The sequence below is a fragment of the Typopeltis vanoorti genome, chromosome 20, assembly GCF_054136105.1.
Source record: "Typopeltis vanoorti isolate ZY-2024b chromosome 20, IOZ_Tvanoo_1.0, whole genome shotgun sequence".
Classification (NCBI taxonomy): domain Eukaryota; kingdom Metazoa; phylum Arthropoda; class Arachnida; order Uropygi; family Thelyphonidae; genus Typopeltis; species Typopeltis vanoorti.
In genome coordinates, this window is record NC_143568.1 from 24,438,667 (window position 1) to 24,460,814 (window position 22,148).

The window sequence follows — 22,148 nt, forward strand, 5'->3', positions numbered from 1 at the left end:
ATATTTGTGTAAGCAGTGTTTGCATTGTTATGAATGGATACTGTGGTTGTGTTGTCTGCATATTGAAAGCTATTACTTTTAAGGGGAATTTTACTAATATCATGTGCATATATGTTAAATAGAGTAGGAGAAAGAACAATTCCTTGTGGTACTCCATGAATTACTGGCAGTTCTCTGCTGTGTGCTGAATCCTATGCATATGATCTGCTTTCTGTTTTCCATGTATGCTTCAACCACTGGAGTAGACACACTCCGATTCTGGTATGTGTTAATTTGTTCAACAAGATTTTGTGTGTTATTGTATCAGATGCTTCTGTTAGTTCAATAAAAACAAGTAATATTAGTTTTTATCTAACAACTAATTCTGCTTTTATCTAACACAAAAAGAAGACAAGTCCTTCTTTTTGTTCCCAATATTTGTCTTGAAATATTGGAAACACACTCTAATATAAAATAATAATAATAATATAAACTCACAATATAGTGGCCAGCACATATAACATACATATCTTAATCTTCTGTTGCACCTTGCAACAGGAAGTTGGGCATTGCAAAATAATTTGCAATGCTGTTTCTGATAGCCAAAATAGAATTTCTATTCTATCTCCAGGAGAATATCTGCAGTATTCTTTTAGATCCTCATTGGGTTGAACTATTCTGTTATTAGCATTTTATATGACAAATCTAGAAGGAAAAAAAAAAAGGAAATCTCAATGGGTTTTTAAAAATGTGTTTGTCTGCTGCAGTAAATATGCTCTGTGCATTCAAGTCAGCTATTTCACAGCATACTCATGAGTTATGTATGGTATGCCACGATTGCTAAAGTTATTTTTTGATTTATTTGTTTCCTTTCTGTATATGTTCAGTTATATGCTACAAAATATTTAACAACCAATTATTATTTGATATAGAACTTTTAATTTATTTAAATTATTATTATTTATTTATTATTTTTTTATTTTTACATGTAGGTGTTCTGTTGGATATTATGGAAATCCACTAATAGATAGCAACCAGTGTAAACAATGTGACTGTAATCCATATGGTTCTTTGGACAGAACTTGTGATAGAATGACTGGTCAGTGTGGATGTAAGACTGGGATCACTGGACGCACTTGCACTCAGTGTCGTGCTCGTTATATTCTGACTGAAGTTGGATGCAAATGTGAGTAGCTATTAATGCAGTTTATTCTAGTATTTGCTTATTAATTTGTTCTCAAGAATGTTAGATAGTGTGATATTAGATTTACCTGTATACAAGGTCATGATACTTTCTTGCATTCCTTCATGATGATTTCTTGTTTTAAAGTAAAAAACATGCTTAATGGAACTAAAAGGACAATGATAAATTTAGTTTATTTTGATTTATGAGTGTCATTATAGGAAAGGCTGTGGGGGAGCCAACCCTGAAACAGTTTTCTCTGTTAAAGATGCCAAGAAATTATATACTTCATTTTAATTCTTGACTCAAGGAAGCAAAACAGTTTTGCACATGAAATATATTCATGCCTGAGCTACTTGTATATAGAGACTAATGACTTCACATCACTTGCAATAGTATGTATCATATAATGCAATGCACGCACCCTTGTGAAGATGCAAAATGCTATGCATAATGTCAAAGGGTCATTATCCAGACTGGTTTCAACCTTTATTGAGGTCTTATCAGTGGGAGTCAGATCTGGGAGAGATACCAAGGTTGAAGTAATGCAGAAATCATATCCAGCGAAAAGTTAAGCAAGTTTGAGCATGGTTAATAGTTGGAAGGGTTCAATCATTCGATGCTGTTGGCACACTCTCCCTCGATGAGACTTTGGACTCCCTAGAAGTCACATAATAATAATAATAATGTCTCGTATACAAGTAGCCAAAAGGTTCTAGAGCTTATTAATAAAAATCTGTGGATGAGAGAAAGATGCTGAAAATTTTTTACCTTGGTTCTATTATACATTAAAGATACCAAGAAATTGTATACTTGGTTTTAATCCTTCACCTTCAACTTTCTGGATAATAGAACCAAGGTTAAAAATTTTCAACATCTTTCTCTCATCCAGAGATACTGCATCAGACAAACACATTTTTAAAAATCCATTGGGATTTGAAAGATGCTAATTTCATGTTTTTTTTGTTTTTTCTAGATTTGTCATATAAAATTCTGATAATAGAAGAGTTGAACCCAATGAGGAACAAAGAGAATACTGCAGATATTCTGCTGGAGATAGCCGAAATAGAATTTCTATTCTATTTTGGCTATCGCAAACAGCATTGCAAATTATTTTGCAATGCCCAATTTCCTGTTGCAGGGCACAACACAAGATTAAGATGTACATGTATATGCTGGCCACTATATTGCAGGTGTATGAAGGGTTTATATACAAGCAGCTCAGATGTGAATATATTTGATGCACAAAGCATTGTTTTTGCTTCGTGGATAAAGGATTTAAACCAAGTATATAACTTCTTGGTATCTTTAATGTATAATAGAATCTATAACCAGGGTAAAAAGATTTCAGCAGTTTTCTCAGTGTTTTACCTTTCCTTTTGTAGATTTATGACATTATAAAATGTGAGAGTGTGATAACTTAATGGCTAGATCATTTCTAGAACAATTTGGGCTACACAAGCTAAATATTTTTTGATGATCATGTTGACTGATTTTGAAGCCTTTTCTGGTTGGCCAACTACGTTTAAACAAAGCATGGAATTAGGTAAATTACCAATCAAGAGTGAGAAATTATGTTCCGATGAACCTACTGCTAACACGTTTAAGAATCAATTTCAAAAATTGCAAGATCTAAATCCAGAACAAATTTTGAATGCCATTGAAGCAGAACTTAATTAGATTTTTTTTCTCAAATTAGCTCATTAGCTCATAAAACAGAAAAAGGGCATCTGTTTACACTTCCTAAAGAAAGATTCACAATTTTATATTGTGGTAATGCTTTAGGTATGTTTTCTTGTATAATTGCAAAATAAACCCTGTACCTAATATATTTTTCAGAAGTGACATTTACCTGTTCACTATCATGATTTATTTATTCTTATGGCGAAAAGAATACAAAGCAGCTATAGGTCAATGTCAAGTCCAGAAAGCCAATTCAGGGCCTCATCCGTCACCTCGTGGATGTCTTGGAGGTTACCATGAAATTGGCACCTTGAGCAGTGACTTCAACTCTCATCACATCACGTGGGGCTATTCCTCTAACAACCAAGATGATGATAATCTGGTTAACTGGATGGATACATATAACCTATATTTGATCTACGATGCCAAGCAAGAAGGCACTTTTCACTCAGCCAGATGGAACAAAACCTACATCCCAGATCTGTACATAGTCTAAAGACCCTGAAGACCACCCTCTGCCGACAACCAGAACCATCCTCAACCGATTCCCTAACAGCCAGCATTGTCCTACACTAATAGAAACAGGCACATCAATCCCAATCAGCAGTGGCACAGCAAATGCTAGATGGAACCTTTGCAGGTCCAACTGGAATGTATTTGAGAAACAAATTGAACAAATCATTACAGCAATACCACCCACCCATAAAATAATTGCTGCACCCAAACCAAGGAAAAATCCAAATAATGTCAAGAATCTACAATCTATCTCTGTGCTTTGCTCCCCAGATTTGTTAACTAATCAAAACTGCAGCCAAAGCCTTTATTCCCAGAGGCTAGAGAAAACAGTACATCCCATGCTGGAGCAAGGAAACTGAGGAACGTTTAGCCAAATATGAAGAAACTGAAGACCCAACTGCCTGCTAAGGTGCATATAGCAATGCCTAACAAAAACAGAAAAGATAGATGGATCTCAACCATCCATGAACTTGACTTCACTAAAACTAGCCAGAAAAGCTGGTCACTTCTGAGAGATTAGATGGGGCAGTACCAACAACATACAAACTTATAACAAAATTATAACAACTGGAAAACTACCAAAACTATGTGCGGGAAGCCAAAATAATTGCTGCACCCAAACCAAGGAAAAATCCAAATAATCTCAATAATCTACAATCTATCTCTGTGCTTTGCTCTACCTTTAAGCTCTTTGCAAGAATTCTCCTTAAAAGAATTTCACCACTCATCGAAAGAGCACTCTCAATTGAACAAGCTGACTTCAGTCTGGGAAGAAGTTGCTGTGACCAGGTCCTAGCCTTGACAACACAGATTGAAGCATGCTTAGAGAAGAAACTTAAATCCAGAGTCACTTTCATTGACCATCAACTTATATCACAATCTGGACCAGGGGCCTCCTCCTAAAGCTAGGCAATATAATATAAGGTGCAAAAAAACTCTCCAGCTTTTCGAAGCCATTCTCTGCAACAGAAAGATCCACGTCCATATTGATGGGAAAAAAGAGTAGGCTCAGATGCCTCCATAGTGATCTCCCACAGGGCTCTGTGTTAGCCCCTTTACTCTTCAACATCTGCATGTCTGACATACCACATATCAGCTCAAGCAAATACATATATAATGCAATGGCTTAGTGATCCTACACCAGTCTACCTCCTTTGCCATTCTGGAAAAAACCTTGAATGCAGACCTAAACATCCTGGAAGATTACTTCTAGCAGTGATACCTGAAGCCAAATCCAACAAAAACTGTGCCCACAGCATTCCACCTAAACAATACAGCAGATATCGACACCTCAACATTTCTTTCTGCAGCAAGATGGCAGAACATGAGCCTCACCCAAAATACTTTGGAGTGAGCCTGGACAGAAGCCTAACCTATAAAAGGCACATCACCAACCTGTCCAACAAAAAAAATTAATATGAGAAATATCATTTCAAAGCTTGCTGAAACGACCTAGGGTTATTGGACAGATGTCCTAAGGTTGTCTGCACTAGCTCTCATATTCTCTGAAACAAAATACTGTGCCCCCTGTCTGGGAAAGAAGTGTGCACACTAACATCAGAGACACCCAGCTAAACTCTACCATGTGCACAATTAGAGTGACAATGAGGAGAAGCACTCCTCTTCCCTGGCTGCCTGTCCTATCCAACATTGCTCCACCAAATATACAGAGATAACAAGCCTCGATTAAAGAATTTAATAAAGTAATGAGAACCCAGCTCCTGTCCATGCACTAGACTCTCAAAAATCCACCTACTCTTCACCTAAAATCAAGAAATCCTTTCTGATCCATGGACAAACTCTCTTCAGCTGCCTTACCATCAACATCTGACACGTGGAGAGAACACTGGTCCAACAACTTCTCAACAGATGTCTTCTTGATTGAAGATTCCTATACTCACAGCCTGGTTTTGATCTTCCTAGGAAGATTTGGTCATCTGTCAACAGGAGCAGAACTAACCAGGGCAGATGTGGTTACCTACTACACAAATAGAAACTGTCAGACCACCCTTATTGTGACTGTTCCCCCATAGCTCGGACATTCACTCATATTGTGAACTATCATGATAATAAATCACCTTGAATTGATCAAGAAATTTTTACTGACTGGTTTACAGGAACATTTAGTTCATTATTTCATCAGCATTTGCAGTCACTTATTATTTTTCCACAAAAAGCCATTTTACTTTGGAGAATGCCCCTAGTCACCTGAGAGAGTAAAATTTAAAATATAAAGACGATAATAACTTTATTGAATACTTGACACCAATGTAACAGCCTCAAAGAATAATTCAAAAATTTAAAACAATTTACAAAAGAAATTTGTTTAAATTTGTTATTTAAATTAGTCAGGTAAGGAAAGTGGTTGATGTTTTTGAAAAATATTAAATATTGGAAGCAGTTTACAAAATTTCATATGTGTAGAAGTTGGCTAAAAGTACAACTATGCAAAATCTCACAGGCAGCAAAGGAATATGTGAAGCCATAAATGAATTACAGATTCAATGCTCTGAAATTTTAGATAAAGAAATTATTGTCAAATGGTTAATTTGAACAATAGTTTGAATGGACACAAAATATTAACTGAGAACAACAAGAATACATTAATCTTGCTGAAAAAATGATACTGTGATTTCATTCTAAGTTATGAAAAGAAAGTACCCCTTTTTGCTTTCTTTTTTTTTAATAAATAATGTACTTAGTTTATTCATTATTATTGTTATTATATGGGCACCTCCATGGAGTTTGAAGATGGGTGACCCAATGTCTCCTGTAGTCAATCTCCTGCAATGATCATTGCAGGAGACACAATCTATCATACCTCTTCTTAAACCCATTAACAGACAAAGCACTCACAACTGACTCTTCTGACAACCCATTCCACTCATTCAAAACTCTCCAAGAAAAAATCTAGTCCTCATACCCCTACTTACCACACCTTTATTCAACTTCCAGAAATGACTCCTTGTTCTTGTCATCCCTCCAGCCAAGTGCTGCAACATTTCCCCTGCATCAATCCTATAAAATCCTTTAAGAAAATTAAATGTTTCAATCATATCCCCTCTTTTCCTCCTATCAACCAACTTCTGCAATCCACACACCTTCAATCTATCCTCATAGGGAACATTCCACAAGCCACTCACCATCTTGGTCACTCACCTCTGAATCCTCTCCACCACTTGCTCATCCCCAAGAAACCCAGGTGACCAGATTTGAGCACAGTAATCCAGATGTAGGCGTATCAAGGCCTTATAAAGAGGGATGACAACTTCCTTATCTCTACTTGTTAATGCATTCTTCAATACCAAGTAATCTTATAGGCTATCTTAGAAGCCTTAGCAATATGTCCTCTAAACTTTAACTATCTATCACCACCACTAAATGTCCAGTTTCATCTATTTCCTGAAGTACAGTGCGATCAATGTGATACACAGCTTGTAATCTATTTATCCCAGAATGCATAACTTTACATTTCTCACCATAAATTGACACCCATTAAATTTTGCAGATACTGAGCTCATTTAAATCATACCTCTATTAACTAATTTTGTATCATCAACAAACAACTGAATATTTCCTTTCAGGTCATTTCCTATATTTATGTACAAATTAAACTGCAATGGTCATAGCACTGAACATTGTGGCACACAACTAGTCACTAGTTTTTGCCTTCCATACTGCCTCTCCAATATACCACTTTTTGATAGCTGTACAGCAGTCACCCTCTTATCCACTTAACCAGTGTGATATCCATCCCCATTTGTTTTAATTTGCGTAACAGAGTTCCATGTGATATTCTGTCAAATGCCTTTACAAAATCCAGCACAATAATCGTGTAGCCATTTCTTTTATCCAAATCAACTGTTACTCTATTATAAAAATTTAGTAACTTACTAAGGCATGACTGACCCTTCACAAATTCTTGAATTCTCTTCTTTACCAATTTTTCTAGTTGCACCACCACACCTGAGATACTGATTGGTCTATAATTTGCTATTGTAGGCATAGAACTTCCCTTATGCAAAGGAATTATTTTGCATTTTTTCCACTCCTTTCAAACTCTACCAGAGCTGACACGTAAATTAAATAGTCTAGTCAGAGGCATTGTTGCCAGTTCCCTTGCATATTCTTGCAAAACCCTAGCTTATTTATCCCATCCAATCCCAGAGCTGTATTTATATAGAGATTCTGCAATATTGTAAGAACCCCAAAATTCATCTACCTCTGTTCCCAAATTAGTGTCTGTCACATATGTCAAAGCAATAACCTTACTAGAATGATATATCCTTGCAAAGTGGTCACTCAGTAACTCAACTATTTTCTCTGCTTCTGTCTCCTCGTGACCATCATCACTCATTAAGGTTAATTTTCCATAGTCAATCTTCATCTTACTTGCCACATAACAAAAGAACTCTGGGAATTCCTTTCACCTGCTTGGCTGGATTCTTCTCATAATCTGATTTTGCCTTCTTGCTATACTGGCCACCTTTCTCTTTATATACCCTCCAAAGCATTTTCTTGTTTTGCAGCTTGTGCTTAATGATATTACTCGTCCATCTAACTCCTACCTGATTAACCCTCCTTACCCTAGGTTTACAGGGTCATTTCCTATTTAATTTAATATTGCCTCCTCTAGAATACCCTAAACTATATCCCATGCATCACTAACATCCTTACCCTGCAATGTTTTATGCCATTGTACAGATTTAAGCTTCTTCCTAAGCATGTCCTAATCACCTGCCTCGTAGTTCCAAAAATACCCCTTCTAGATAGAATATTCCTCATGTTTTACAATCTTCCGAGTCAGGACAGCATGGTCACTTTCACCAATTGGAGGCAATTGTTGTCACCCTGGTTATGAATATCTCTTTTGACCCTATGACCAGGTACAATACTCTCCCATCCCTAGTGCCCTCCATCATAGCTGTCTTAAGTTATTATCTCTCAGCAGGTGTATAAATTATATTTCCTGCCATATGGTCTGTCTTCCTTCGAGTATATATCTTCATAGTTGAAGTCTCCCCGTAATTATCACTCAACCTGTATTCAGTGTACTAATTTGGTGATGCATGTCTTCCAGATCATCTGTGAAAAACCGTGGCCTATAGCAACAACAAAGTGTATATTTTGTCTTACTGGCCTTAATCTCACACCAGACTGCTTCAAATGAACAGCCACTTCCCCCATCTCCTATTATTTTTGGTTGCAATTCATCTGCTATCATCTGCAGTACCCCTCCATCTTATCTTCCCTGAAAGTACTAAACCTTTTACATTCTATCTCTGTACCTACATCATCTGCTGGTAGCCGAGTCTCACTAGTGCCTATAACTTTTGGTCAAGTTACACTAACCAATGCCAAAAACTTTTTCCTCTTGTTCCTGATACGTCTGGCATTAGTATATAGAAACTGAAGATCCCTTCAGTCTCTTGTCCACCTTTACTTTCTGAATTGACTATCCTATTTATTTTCTGAATTGACTATCCTATTTATTTTCTGAATTGACTATCTTATTCATTATTTTTGCTTAAGAGACTAGATACCTCACTTGGTCATTCTGACACTCACTTGCTTAATTGGTGGTTTCACACAAACCCACTTGTTTCCCTGAATTTGCACTTCAGTATGCTCGGTGAATAAAGCTCTCTCCAGACACCAAAATCATTTAGATGCAGTCCATCAGCATTGTGCAAATCATTCTTTCCGTCAAACAGGTTTGCCTCTATCATAACATGATAAGAGACTTACAATCTTCACTTTCTCGTTCTTCAGTTTTGCCTCTTCTAACAAATTTTTTTTATCCTCTCTCTCATAGAATACTTCTCGCCTCTAAAATCATTTGTACCAACTAAGACAATCATTTCCTTTGACTTACCGTTTTGCATCCAGATGGGGTGGCTAATATTGTGAATTTTTGCACTCAGGAAACAGGTTGCCATACATTTTCTTGTAATTTGGTATTATACCATACAAATATTTAATGTCATATTACAGTTTTTTTTTTTTTTTTTTGAAATTGATCAGAGATTCTGTTATCTGGGACAGATAACAGAATCTCTGATCAATTTATTGATGTCTCAGGACAATCAGAAATCTGCTGTACTACATTTTGACATTTCCTTACTGACACATAAAGCACTTTTTGTATTGTGTCTTAACTGATTCACCATTCCTGCAATGACTATACTCCTGGGCAATGAATTCCCTTCATCAATTACAGATTCCATTCAACCAATCTGCTTTTCACTTCTGTGAAAAGCAGATTAGTTCTCCCATTCTGTGAAAAAATTCTTGATCATTAAGATGATAACAACCTCTTTCTTACATATCTCGTTCATGTCACTCCTCCTTTTCCATTAGGCTCTGAAAATGCCATCAAGCTGTCATCATCCAGTATTTTTTTCCCATCAAAATTCAAGTATCTTTCATGGTTATATTGGCTGTATAATTTGGATGCCCTATATTGTCCCCTGTAGGGCTAATTGGATGCCTTATTTGTGAATTTCTGGAAGACTATATATATAGTTTGTTTGTTTGTTCATAATTTTTTAAGTTTGTTTTTGAATTCTGAATCCCATCTGATGACTTTATAATCTCTCATAAACTTTGAAATAAACTCTGAGCATCAAAATCAACTTTATGTGGTATCCTGAACTATTACTGCTTTCTCTTCATTGATATTTATTTCCATTTACTGAGTGGTGAGTGAATAAATAAGTGGAATGCATTGCCAAATTTTGTTAAACTCATTGATGCTATTAGCATCAATGAGTTTTAAAATTCAAGATTATGATGTGTTCATGGCTGAACGAGACTCTACACAATGAATGTATTGACCCCATGACTGTTAAAAGTCATAATAATAATAATAATAAAATATTATTATTATAGAATAATTCCCCAATTATCTAACCACACTTGGAGAACAGTTTGCCTGTTGGATAATTGAAAGGGTATATAACTGAAGGTCAGTTACTTGGTGCTGCCAGGAGTGGGGAACCTTTAGGCTACATATCACTTCACAAATTCCTCATAAGGCTCAACACCTCTATATAATAAATTTTACTAAAATTATTAAGTTGTCATAGCATACAATATGAATATCAATATCACAACATTAAAAATCTATTAAAGCTTTCAAATGTGTTTTATTTATTTGTTTACAAAGAAATTCATAATCCAAGAATGGAGTTCTATAAACTAAGCATTTTAACAATTAAAATGCTTTATTATTATTATTATTATTACCATGGAGTGCAAGACTCATCTGGGAGGTCCTTTTATCATACACACACAGGTCATCATACCATGTTTTAAATACACTCAAATTCTCTGTAGACACCACACTCTCAAGCAAGGCATTCCAATCATTCACAACTCTGCATGAAAAAAACCTGCTTCTCACTCCCCTACTCACACCCGCTTTATACAGTTTCCAGAGATGACCTCTGGTTCTCCCCTGATCTCCCACTGTTATCTGTAGAACCTCTCCAGCATTATTCCTATAACAACCCCTTATTAACTTGCAGGTCTCTATCATATCTCCCCCCCTCTTCCTTCTGTCCACCAGACTCTGCAATTTGTATCTTCTTAATCTCTCCTCATACTCGACATTCCAGAGGTTAGAAACTACCTTAATCAGTCACCTCTGGACTCTTTTCAACATCTCTTCATCCTTCTGAAAACCAGGTGACCAAATCTGGGCACAATAGTCCATGTGTGGCCTAATGAAAGCCTTATACAATGGAATTCAGTTTGTCAAGAATCTCCCTACTTCTACAAGTCAGTGTCCTCTGCATCATTCCCAGAAGCCTTTGTGTTGTCTTCACAATTTTGGCTATGTGTCCCCTAAATTGCAGATCCTTATTCACCATCACCCCGAGATCTCCTATTTCCTCCACCTCCAACAATATATCCTCACCTAGAATAAATTGTTCATCCCATCTTTGTTTTCCAAATTTTAAAACCTTACATTTTCCAACATTGAACTCACATCCTCATTCCTGTGCCCAATCACTCAATTTATTCAAGTCTTCTTGTAAGGCCACAACATCTTCTCCACTCTTCATGGTTTGCCCCAACTTTGCATCATCCACAAACAACTGAATATCTCCATCCAAATCTTCACCAATATCATTAATATACAAGTTAAACAGTAATGGCCCTAAAACAGATCCCTTAGGCCCACCATGACTTAGGCCCACCACTAATGACTTTCCTGGATATTGCTCCCCCATACACAATTTGTTAATACCTATCAGATAGCCAGTCTCCAATCCAATGCACTAATCTAATATCCAAACCCATCCACTCTAGTTTGACTATCAACTTATCATGCAGTGCCTGTCTCAAATCTAAGTATATTACTGTGTATCCTTCTCCTCTGTCTATGGAAGCAGTCACCTTATTGTAATAAGTAAGTAGATTACTAAAACATGACCTTCCTTTAGTAAATCCATGCTAAAGGGAGGTCATTCTCTTAATCGAAGGAAAAAGAGTGAAGGAAAAAGGTTTAATAGAATGACACGACAGTTTTGGCTTTTTTACAGCCTTCTTCAGGATTTTCTTTTCTTTTTCATAAAAGAAAAGAAAAAACATTAAACACTGAAGATAAAAACTGTGAACAGTACAGGAAAGTCACTATACATATTTAATGTGAAAACATTGTAATTAACGTATACAAAGCTGTTCCCTCGTTGTCCACATTGTTGGGTGAGTGCGTGCGTATAGCATCTCGTGAGCGCCAGTATGTGATCACAGCAGAATGACAGTCGGGGAGGTTATAACTTACATTATTATTTAAATGTACAGGGTTGAGGATGATTTCTCTAGATTCTACTATTTTTCTCTCCAATTCGTCATGACAACGGAAAATGTTGTTAAATCTATTCCAAAGGATTGTATGACTATGATTTTGATCATCAGAATCGGCAGAAAAAAGGATATGGCTGGATAAAGCACTGGCACGGGTTCTCTTGTAAGTGATGTCACTCCTGTGCTCCTCCATACACAATTCAATAGACTTATCTTTCTGGCCAAAGTAAGGAATGTCGCAATCACACCATATCTTGTATACTCCGGGATATTTTAGGTTGTGATGGCTAGGCTTTGGACGGCTCACTAGAGAGCGGATCTTAGGCAGCAGCATGAATAAACTTCTAATTTTATATTTTTTGAGAACCCTGGATAATTTTTGAGAGACTGAGCTTATGTATGATATAGATATATTGCCTTTAACATTATTAATTTCTTCAGTATGGTGACTAGGAGGATTAAAAATGTATTTTTTAGTAATTTTTGAGAATAACCATTCAGTCTGAAAGTAGATGTAAGAAAATTGATTTCTTTATGAAGTTCATTTGGGTCATCAAGAAGAGAGTGAGCTCTATGTCCCAAAGTAGAAATAATTCCAAGTTTCTGAGGAGGGAAATGATGGGACTGACTATGGGGATATCTATTGGTGTGTGTAGGTTTTCTGTACATCGAAATTTTAAGTTTTTCAGAAGAACGGGTCAATATCATGTCCAGGAAAGGCAGGGAACCATTAGTTTCAAGCTCAGCCATGAATTGGATATTCGGATGTTGACTATTGAGATGTTCAAGAAAATTCAGGAGAGAATCATGTCCATGGCTCTAAATGAGGAAAATGTCATCTACATATCGTTTCCAAATTCTAAGCTTCAAAATATGTATAGTGACTTTCCTTGTACTGTTCACAGTTTTTATTTTCAATGTTTAATGTTTTTTCTTTTCTTTTATGAAAACACCTGAAGAAGGCTGTAAAAAGCTGAAACTAGTCGTGTGATTCCATTAAACCTTTTTCCTTCACTCTCGGTTTATGTCATTCAATTCTTTTAAAAAATATGTTTAACAACCGAGTAAATCAATCTCAGTGCATATATATATATATATATATATATATATATATATATAGCCATTCTTTTGTTATATTCTTATTTCTATTTTTGTAAATTGTTATATATATTATATATATATATATATATATATATATTCCTTTATCTTCATTTCTCATAGCATGTGATGATGACTGCATTGGTCCATTATTAGATGATGTAGAGTATCTTAATGATATGGTAGTTAAAACTAATTTCAGTAATTTTGTACCTGCTCCTTGGATTCCTCTTCTTGTATTAGATAATGAAACGCTAATACTCACAGTAAGTTTTTTTTTTTTCATGATTACTAGTTTTGATGACATTTTTAAGAATTTTTAATCATATTAATCTTATTCATCATTAATCTTATCATTAATATCATTTCATACATACACTAATAAAACTGTACCTATAAATGTTTTGCATATATATGTATATAGATAGATAGATTGTGTGTGTGTGTGTACATACAACAAGTTTTGCAACATGCAACAATGAGATTTGTGTAAAGAAGACTCTGGATTCAGATAAGTTTTTTAGACTAATTAATTGTAAATAAGTGTGTGTTTACAGTTTACAGTTAACAGTTGTGCACTTACAGTGGTTGTAGTGTGTGGGCTTATTTCTTTAGATTTGTTTACCATTGTTAAAATTGCTAAACTTAGCACCTGACACAACATCACAGCAAAAGGCAGATCATTGTATAGGTCAATGCAAAAGACAAATAATGTAGGCTGGGCTGCATAGATTTCTCTAAAATTGTACGGTGCTGTGAATGAAATATGTATATGTGGGAAGAAGTTGTGGATATTTATAGAGATGCTGAATAAGAGAAAAGAACATGTGGGTATGTAGGCAATGCAATATTCTGATGGACCATGAGGCTTGCTTAAATTTAAATATAAATACGAGTAGGGAACATGGTATTGTAACTGACACAACAGTTGAAAACAGTACATAGTTGAAGATTGTGTGAATGTTCAGAGAGTGTGTGGAAAAAACTTCGATTGATGATAAAGCAGGTAATAATTTATATGACATTAAGACAACATTAAAAAACAGAGTGAAATTAATGATAAAGTGGGCAATAATGAGTGTTATTGACAGTGAACAAGTGTGTGTTACTGGTAGCGGAAGATGAGGCAGATGTGAAGTGAAATGAACAGAATTATAGATATGTACGGAAGAGTGAAGATAAAACAAATGACGTCATTATGAAAATGGTAACAAAAGACCAGCGAGTTTCGTTGTATTGTAATTTGATTATTAGAAGTGTGGTAAATGAGGAGATGCACGAGGTTTGTTTTTCCAGAGGTAACATGAGTGGTAAACGAGGAGATGCACAAGGTTTATTTTCCTAGAGGTAAAATGAATAGAGTGATTAAGGTGATATGAGAACTAAGCAAGCAAAGAAATTGGTAGTGGTAGTAGGGACAAATATGACTGGGAACAAGGAGAATGCAAGACTGGATATCAGGAAGTTGTTGAGAAGGATAAAAGATAATTGTGTGATAGGACTGGTAGTCAATGTGTTGTCCAGGTATGACAATGAGGAGTAAGGTGAAGAGCAAGAATTATGAATCAAGAATGTGTGTCCTCCAAATTGAGAATGATGCAGAGGACACTCCCTTGTAGAAGTAAGGAGATTCTGGTTCCATTGTAGAATTAAGTAAACTTGGTGTTAATAAGGCAGTAGAACTTGACAATATATAAATGTATATATACAATAAATCACTTGCTACACAGACACACACACCTCTGTTTAACATGAGTCTTACAATGATAAAATTAGTGGAAAGAGGGTAAAACAATTCCATTTCACAAAGTTGGAGGGGAATAAGACAGATGATACAAATTATAGGGCCAATCTATGTATCCAGGCTTGTGGTTAAGATATTAGAGAGGTTGGTTAAGACTAGAGTTCAGAATTGAGTTGATAATAGCAGACTTCTCTATAATGGTCAGAATGGTTTTCTGAAGAGATCATGTTTTAGCCATTTGTATATGTACCACAACAAAATGATGAATTCACTGCATAAGAGATATATTATTATTATTATTCCAAGACCCCATGGAAACAAAGACTCATCTATCAGGTCCTTGTTTCATCATACCGTCCCTTAAACACACTCAAATTCTCTGCAAACACCACACTCTCAGGCAAGGCATTCCAATCATTCACAACTCTGCATGCAAAAAACAAGCTTCTCACCCCCCCCCCATTCTTATACTTTCAGGGATGATTTCTGGTTCTCCCCTGATATCCCACCATTTTCTGTAAAACCTCTCCAACATTGATCCTATAACAACCCCTTACTGACTTGTAGGTCTCTATCATATCACTCCCGCTTCCTCCTATCCACTAGACTCTGTGAATTGTATCTTCTCATCTGTTCCTCATATTCAACACTTCAGAAACTACCTTAGTAAGTCATCTCAGGACCCTTCCAATATTTCTTCTTCCTTTTGAAAACCAAGGGACCATATCTGTGCATAGAAGTTCATGTGTGGCCTAATCAAAGTCTCATACAATGGAACAAGAATCTCCTTCTACAAGTCGCTGTCCTCACAATTTTGGCAATGTGTCTCCTAAATTTCAGATCCTTATTAAATATCACCCTAAGTTCCCTCATGTCCTCCACCTAAAATAATATATCCCCAACAAGGCATAAATTCTTCATCCCATCTTTGTTTTCCAAATTATAAAACCTGACATTTTGAACTCTCATCCCCATTTCTGAGCCCATTACTCTCAATTTATTCAAGTCTTCTTATATTCATTAGATTAGAGATAGTTGTTGGACATTTTTCCACTTGGTTATACTATAAATTAAAAATGCCAAGAAATTATACTCTTGGTTTAATCCTTGATCCAAGTGTAAGCAAGTAAAGTGTGTACATGAACAAACTTCATAATTAGGCTACTTTCTATGCCTTATGGGAAGGGCCACTACTCAGAACTTTGTATAAGTAGTCTTCTCAAAAACCTAGGTGACTCTTCAGATCACTCTCACCACAATGAGGAGCCCAAAGGATCTTATAACTCATTATTATTATTATTGCACCCTCCATGTAGTCGCAGACTCATCATGGGAGGTTTATTCAACTAACATATTTATCATATCGAATATTAAAATCCTTAACACTCCTTGCATTAACAACACATTCTGGTAATGCATTCCATTCACTGAGAATTCTCCATATACTCCTCACATACCTCTTCACCACATTCTTATAAAACTTCCAGGGATAATCTCTGGTTTTTCCCCTCTCGCCTTCTACTCTCTTTATAATCTCATGTGGATTAATCCAATAAAATCATCTCACTAACTTAAATGTCTCTATCATATCGCCTCTTTAAGTCCTATCCACTAAACTCTGCAATCCACATTTTTTCAACCTCTCTCTTTAGTTAGCAGTCCAGTCCTGATATTGTCTGAGTCACTCATCTCTTAAACCTTTCCGATGTTTCCACACTGAAAACCAGGCGAACAAATTTGAATACAGTAGCCCAAGTGTGATCTGACCACTGTTTTGTACAGTGGCACAACCCCTTCCTTATTCCTACATGTTAAAGTCCTTCTTATCATAGCAGCACTACAATGTAACATAGTCTTTGCAACACTTGTAGTATGCCCTCTAAACTTCAGTCTACTGTCAATCATCACCAAATCTTGAATCACATACACTTCCTGCAGTATAGTACTGTCAATATAGTACACAGCCTTATATTTCTGCACTCCAAAATGCAATGCATTGCAGTTATTAATAAAACTACAATCCCACTCCTTTGTCCAAGTCAAAAGTCTATTCAACTCTTCCTGAATGGAAATGACATCAGCAGTGCTACTTATAATTCTCCCCAACTTTGTATCATCTGCAAATAACTGAAAATCTCCAATCAGTCTAAATGAGTTATCATTTATGAACAAGTTAAACAGCAGGAACCCAAGAAAATAAACCTGGGGGATACCACTGGTTACCATGCTTTGATTATCCATCATGTCCACGTGGTTATCCTAGTGGCTGTGCGCTTTGCAACCATATGCCTGGGGAAGGAGTGTCCTAGGTTCGATTCCCATCAGTGACATGAGGAGCTGAAGGATCTTCCTCAGCCATAGCCAAGTTACCCGGTCTTGAGCGTGGATAGTAGGGTTTTTTCTCCAGTTTATCCTGGGGTTTTTCATCCCACAAAGCAAGCAAACCGGCCTTGAGAACTCAACTCTACAGGACATAGGATACCGGGGCGTAGGGCTGACCACCTTATCCTGTGAACAGTTTGAGGTCCGATGATTAATAAACCCTTGACATTGCAAGGTAAAAATAGGGTAAAAGGAAGATGAGATGATATCACCAAATCTTGAATCACATACATTTCCTGCAGTATGGTACCATCTGTGTATTATAGTACACCTTATATTTCTGCACTCATACACAACTTGCTGGGCAAGAGCACCAACCTCCAATCCATCTAACCAATATACTAACTATTCTCATCCTTCAGCTTATAAATAATTGTACAATCATTTCTTTGATTGTACAATTCTTAAAATTATTGTAAATTTATGACCTTTTAACTTTTAATCACTGGAGACAGTGGATGTCAGAGTAAGTTTTAACTATGGCATTTTCTTCAAAACTATAAGAAAAATTCATGACCTTTTAATAGAACAAAAATTTCGTTTTCATTTAAATGGCATCTCAAATGTTTACTTCCCCATTATCTGATACAGTAGGATGTGAGATTGGTCAGCAACAAGAATGTTGAAATTTATGATCTAAACATTGCTGGGAATTGTTAAACAGACAGTTGCCAAGCTCTCTCTCTGCCATTTATTTAACAAATACCGGTGACATCTAGACTGAAAATTCAAAATTCTCTAAGCAAAATCCATCTGGTTTTAGCTGAATGTTTTTTAGATATTATCATTACCTTTTCTCTTTTTTTTGTATGTGTGTGTAAAAGAGAAATAATCATAACATCTATTTTATTCTATTTATTATATTACTTTATAATATATTGCATTTTTTTTAATAATAAGTAATGACATTTATTCATATTTATTATTAATCAAAATGAAAAAAAAAAACACCAAAAGATTCTCCTGTATTTCAAAAAATGTTTGAAGAATGAATGTATGATTGTGAGTAATAATTAAAGATTTATAGAAAGAGAACAAAACTGGTGAGTGTGTTTCAGAAGTGCAGGAAGAGTAAGAATGATAGCAGAAAGTTGAATGACAGAACATGAGAAAATGTGATTATGAAAGGTAAGGTTGGTGGCAAGTGTGCATGTGATATGACTGACAGTCAGAATGAAATGATGGAAAATAAAAAAAAAATGACCAGATGATAATGAAAGAGAGAGATAGAGAGAAAGAGATAGCACATTTATGGAGTTCTTCACAGAACAAAATATGAGATTGAATTTTGGTGAAACCTAGCGTGTTATAGGATATAGGAGCAAAAGAAGTGACAGATGCAATGGTAGTGAAAAAAGAGTATGAAAAAGTGATAATTGTATGCCAAAGAATATGAAAGAGTTGCTTGTACAAGTGAATAAGAAGACTGAGAAAGTAAAAGTTGTGAAGTGACTGCTGTAGTGTGATAGATGTGAACTAAGATGAAGAGCTATGATTGCAAATGAGTCAGTGTGCTGATTGAGTAGGAGAAATAGAATAGAGAGTGGAAATCTGCAGTGAATTTCATGGAAGGAAGTAGTTATATGGTGGTTTGTATTTGAATGGGTTCAGAGGTAGGCATCTTGAGAAAGTGAGATAACAAACACAAGATGTAAGGGAAACTGTGAGATTAAGAGGATGTTGCAGGTTATATACTAATTCGTTTTTGGTTTTCCTCTGTTTTTCTAGATGACACTTGAGCTGGAGGGAAAGTGGCACTGCTTTCCATCACAAGAATGTTCTTGAAAGGGATAGATATGGTGTTGCTGGGATCATGATATTATTATTATTATTATTATTATTATTTGACACTTGGGATGAACCATAAAGAATAGTGAAGATGTTGTAGCTTTGCAAGAAGACTTGAATAAATTGAGTGATTGGGCAAGGAAATGGGGATGTGAGTTCAATGTTGCAAAATGTAAGGTTTTAAAATTTGGAAAACAAAGATGGGATGCAGAATTTATGCTTGGTGAGAATATATTGTTAGAGGTAGAGGAAATAAGAGATCTAAGGGTGATAGTGGATAAGAATCTAAAATTTAGGGGACACATTGCCAAAATTGTGAAGACAACACGAAGGCTTCTGGGAATTATGCAGAGGACACTAATGTGTAGAAGTAGGGAGATTCTTGTTCCATTGTATAAGGCTTTGATTAGGCCACGTATGGACTATTGTACCAAGATTTGGTCACCGGGTTTTCAGAAGGATGAAGAGATGTTGGAAAGGGTCCAAAGGCAACTGACTAAGGTAGTTTCTGACCTCTGGAATGTTGAGTATGAGGAAAGATAGAGAAGATGTAATTTGCAGAATCAGGTGGAGAGGAGGAAGAGGGGGAGATATGATAGAGATCTACAAGTTGGTAAGGGGTTGTTATAAGATCAATGGTGGAGAAGTTCTACAGAGAATAGTGGGAGATCAGGGAAGTACCAGAGGTCACCCCTGGAAACTGTATAAAGAGGATATGAGTAGGGGAGTGACAGGCAGGTTTTTTTTGTGCAGAGTTGTGAATGATTGGAATGCCTTGCCTGAGAGTGTGGTGTCTGCAAGGAGTTTGAGTGTGTTTAAGGCTCGGTATGATGAGATGTGTGTGTGATAAAAGGACCTCCCAGATGAGTCTTTGACTCCATGGGGTCCTAGGGTAATAATAATAATAATAATAATAATAATATAATAATTCCAAAAGTATTCAGAATAAGGGAGAGAAGATTATGGTGTTGATTAGCTCAACTTGGCCATAAAATGATAGGCATTAGAGACTTAGTTGATTGAGGATGATATAGTATTCTCAGAGAGAACAGAGGGAATAGAATGAGGGGAGGATTTTGTTAATAGCAGAAGAATGGAAACCAAATAGAGTAGAAGTATATCAGAAGGATGGGGATGCAGAGAGCAGTTCATTTTAGCAGAAAAAGAAAAAAGTTGTGGAAGGAATATAAAGACAATTTATCAGCATATCTATAACCATTTAAAGTCATAGGCAATAAGGGCAATCTGTATGGTAAGGAAGGCCAAAGCTAATTATGAGAGGAAGCTGATTACACCATAAGAAATCACAAAGATCTCTTTTGTTATGTGCCAAATAAAAGGAAGAATGACTACGGAAGGACCACTTTTAAAAGTGCTGATGACAGGGAGGTAACAGAAGCAAATGAAATAGTGTGTTAAATGAAATCATATGAAATCCAAGTGTGTAAAAACCAGGTGGTGATATTTCAGTGATAGATGTGTAATTGACTGAGAGGAGAATAGAGGTTGATTATTTGGATATTGTAGAACCTTAAAGAAAATACTACCATGAGATTAGATGGTATATCAGATCATGTGTTATGAGAATGTGCAAGAAACACAGATCCAGCTGGTACTTACCAGTATTAATGTCTTTGCACTTTTCTGCAGATTTTTCCAAAACATTTCTGTATATCTTATATTCATTTATAGACTGGAATGAAGAAACAGCATCAGGAACCAATGAGTTTTTAAGGAATAACTACTTTAAGCAGTATGTAACAGAGACCACACGTGGATCGAGGGGCTTGGAATTGATTATCTCATCAGAAGATATTCTTGTAAATGAAGTGTTACATCATCGTCCAGTTGGTAAAAGTGACCATGAAGTGATCACTTGGGCAGCCATATTAGGACTTTTGTGAGAAAAAGTTATATGTGGAATTATAAGGCAGGTTATTATGGCAAACTCAGGAGACAGCTTAAAGAGATATCATGGAATGAGAATCGCATGGGAAAGAAATCAGTGATGCTTGGACTCTACTCAGGAATTATCTGACAAAGGCAATGACTAAGTGTATTTCAAAGGTCAGGAGATTAAATAAGGTAGGTGTAAAATGGATGACTGAAGACTTGAAATATGTAGTCTGGAAGAAAAAGGCATTCTGGAGGTAGCACAAGATGAATGGAGATAATTAACATAAGGAGTACAAAGAGCAAGCAAGGAAGGCTCACTTAGTAACAGTAGCAAAAGTGCAGTATAAGCAGCAGTTAGCAAATGATGCTAAAAGAAATCCTAGGAAGTTTTTTTGATATGTGGCCAGTAGAAAGAAGAATGATAATGGGAGAATGATAAACATTCAGGAGGATATAGTAGAGTTGTTAAATTAGCAGTTCATTAAAGTATTTCATCCTTGTGATTGTAATATAATGCAGAACTTGAGAGCAGTGGAAATGGGGGAGGAACCACTGATGGTGAGTGAGCAGGAGGGATATGAGGAATTGAGTAAACTTGATGTAAACAAAGTCATTTGGCTTTAAGATCACTGTGTGTCTTGAGGGAATATCCCAGGGAGTTAACAGCACCTTTAACTTATATTTTCTATTTAACTTAAAGACTCATGTATTTTCAATACAAGAGTCTTAGATTAGCCCAGGTCCCAAAGGAATGGAAAGATGGTAAAATTCTTCAGCTTCATAAAGGAGATGATGACTAAGACTTCGAATTATAGGCCAGTCTGGTGGTCAAGGTTTTCGAGAAACTAGCAAGGACAATCAGTCAGAACTGGGTGAATATCACTAGAATTCTCTTTAATAGATAGCATGGGTTTTCTAAAGGATGACTGTGTTTCAGCAATCTGCTTACTTACTATAACAAGGTGACAAAACATTGGAAGAAAGGGGGAGGATGCATATACAGTAGTATATTTCAATTTTTCAAAGGCTTTTGATAGATTACCACATGAAAAAGTAGTAGTTAAA

General features: G+C 35.9%; 1 protein-coding gene across 1 annotated transcript in view; it reads left to right on the forward strand.

The window, feature by feature from the left end:
* LOC150095284 (laminin subunit alpha-1-like) overlaps positions 1 to 22,148 on the forward strand; it is a 1,249,242-nt gene that overhangs the window by 652,785 nt on the left and 574,309 nt on the right. The window contains exons 35-36 of the mRNA XM_090410638.1: positions 972 to 1,165; positions 13,397 to 13,539. Coding sequence (XP_090266764.1) covers positions 972 to 1,165; positions 13,397 to 13,539 — 337 coding nt within the window. The remainder of the gene's footprint in view (positions 1 to 971; positions 1,166 to 13,396; positions 13,540 to 22,148) is intronic.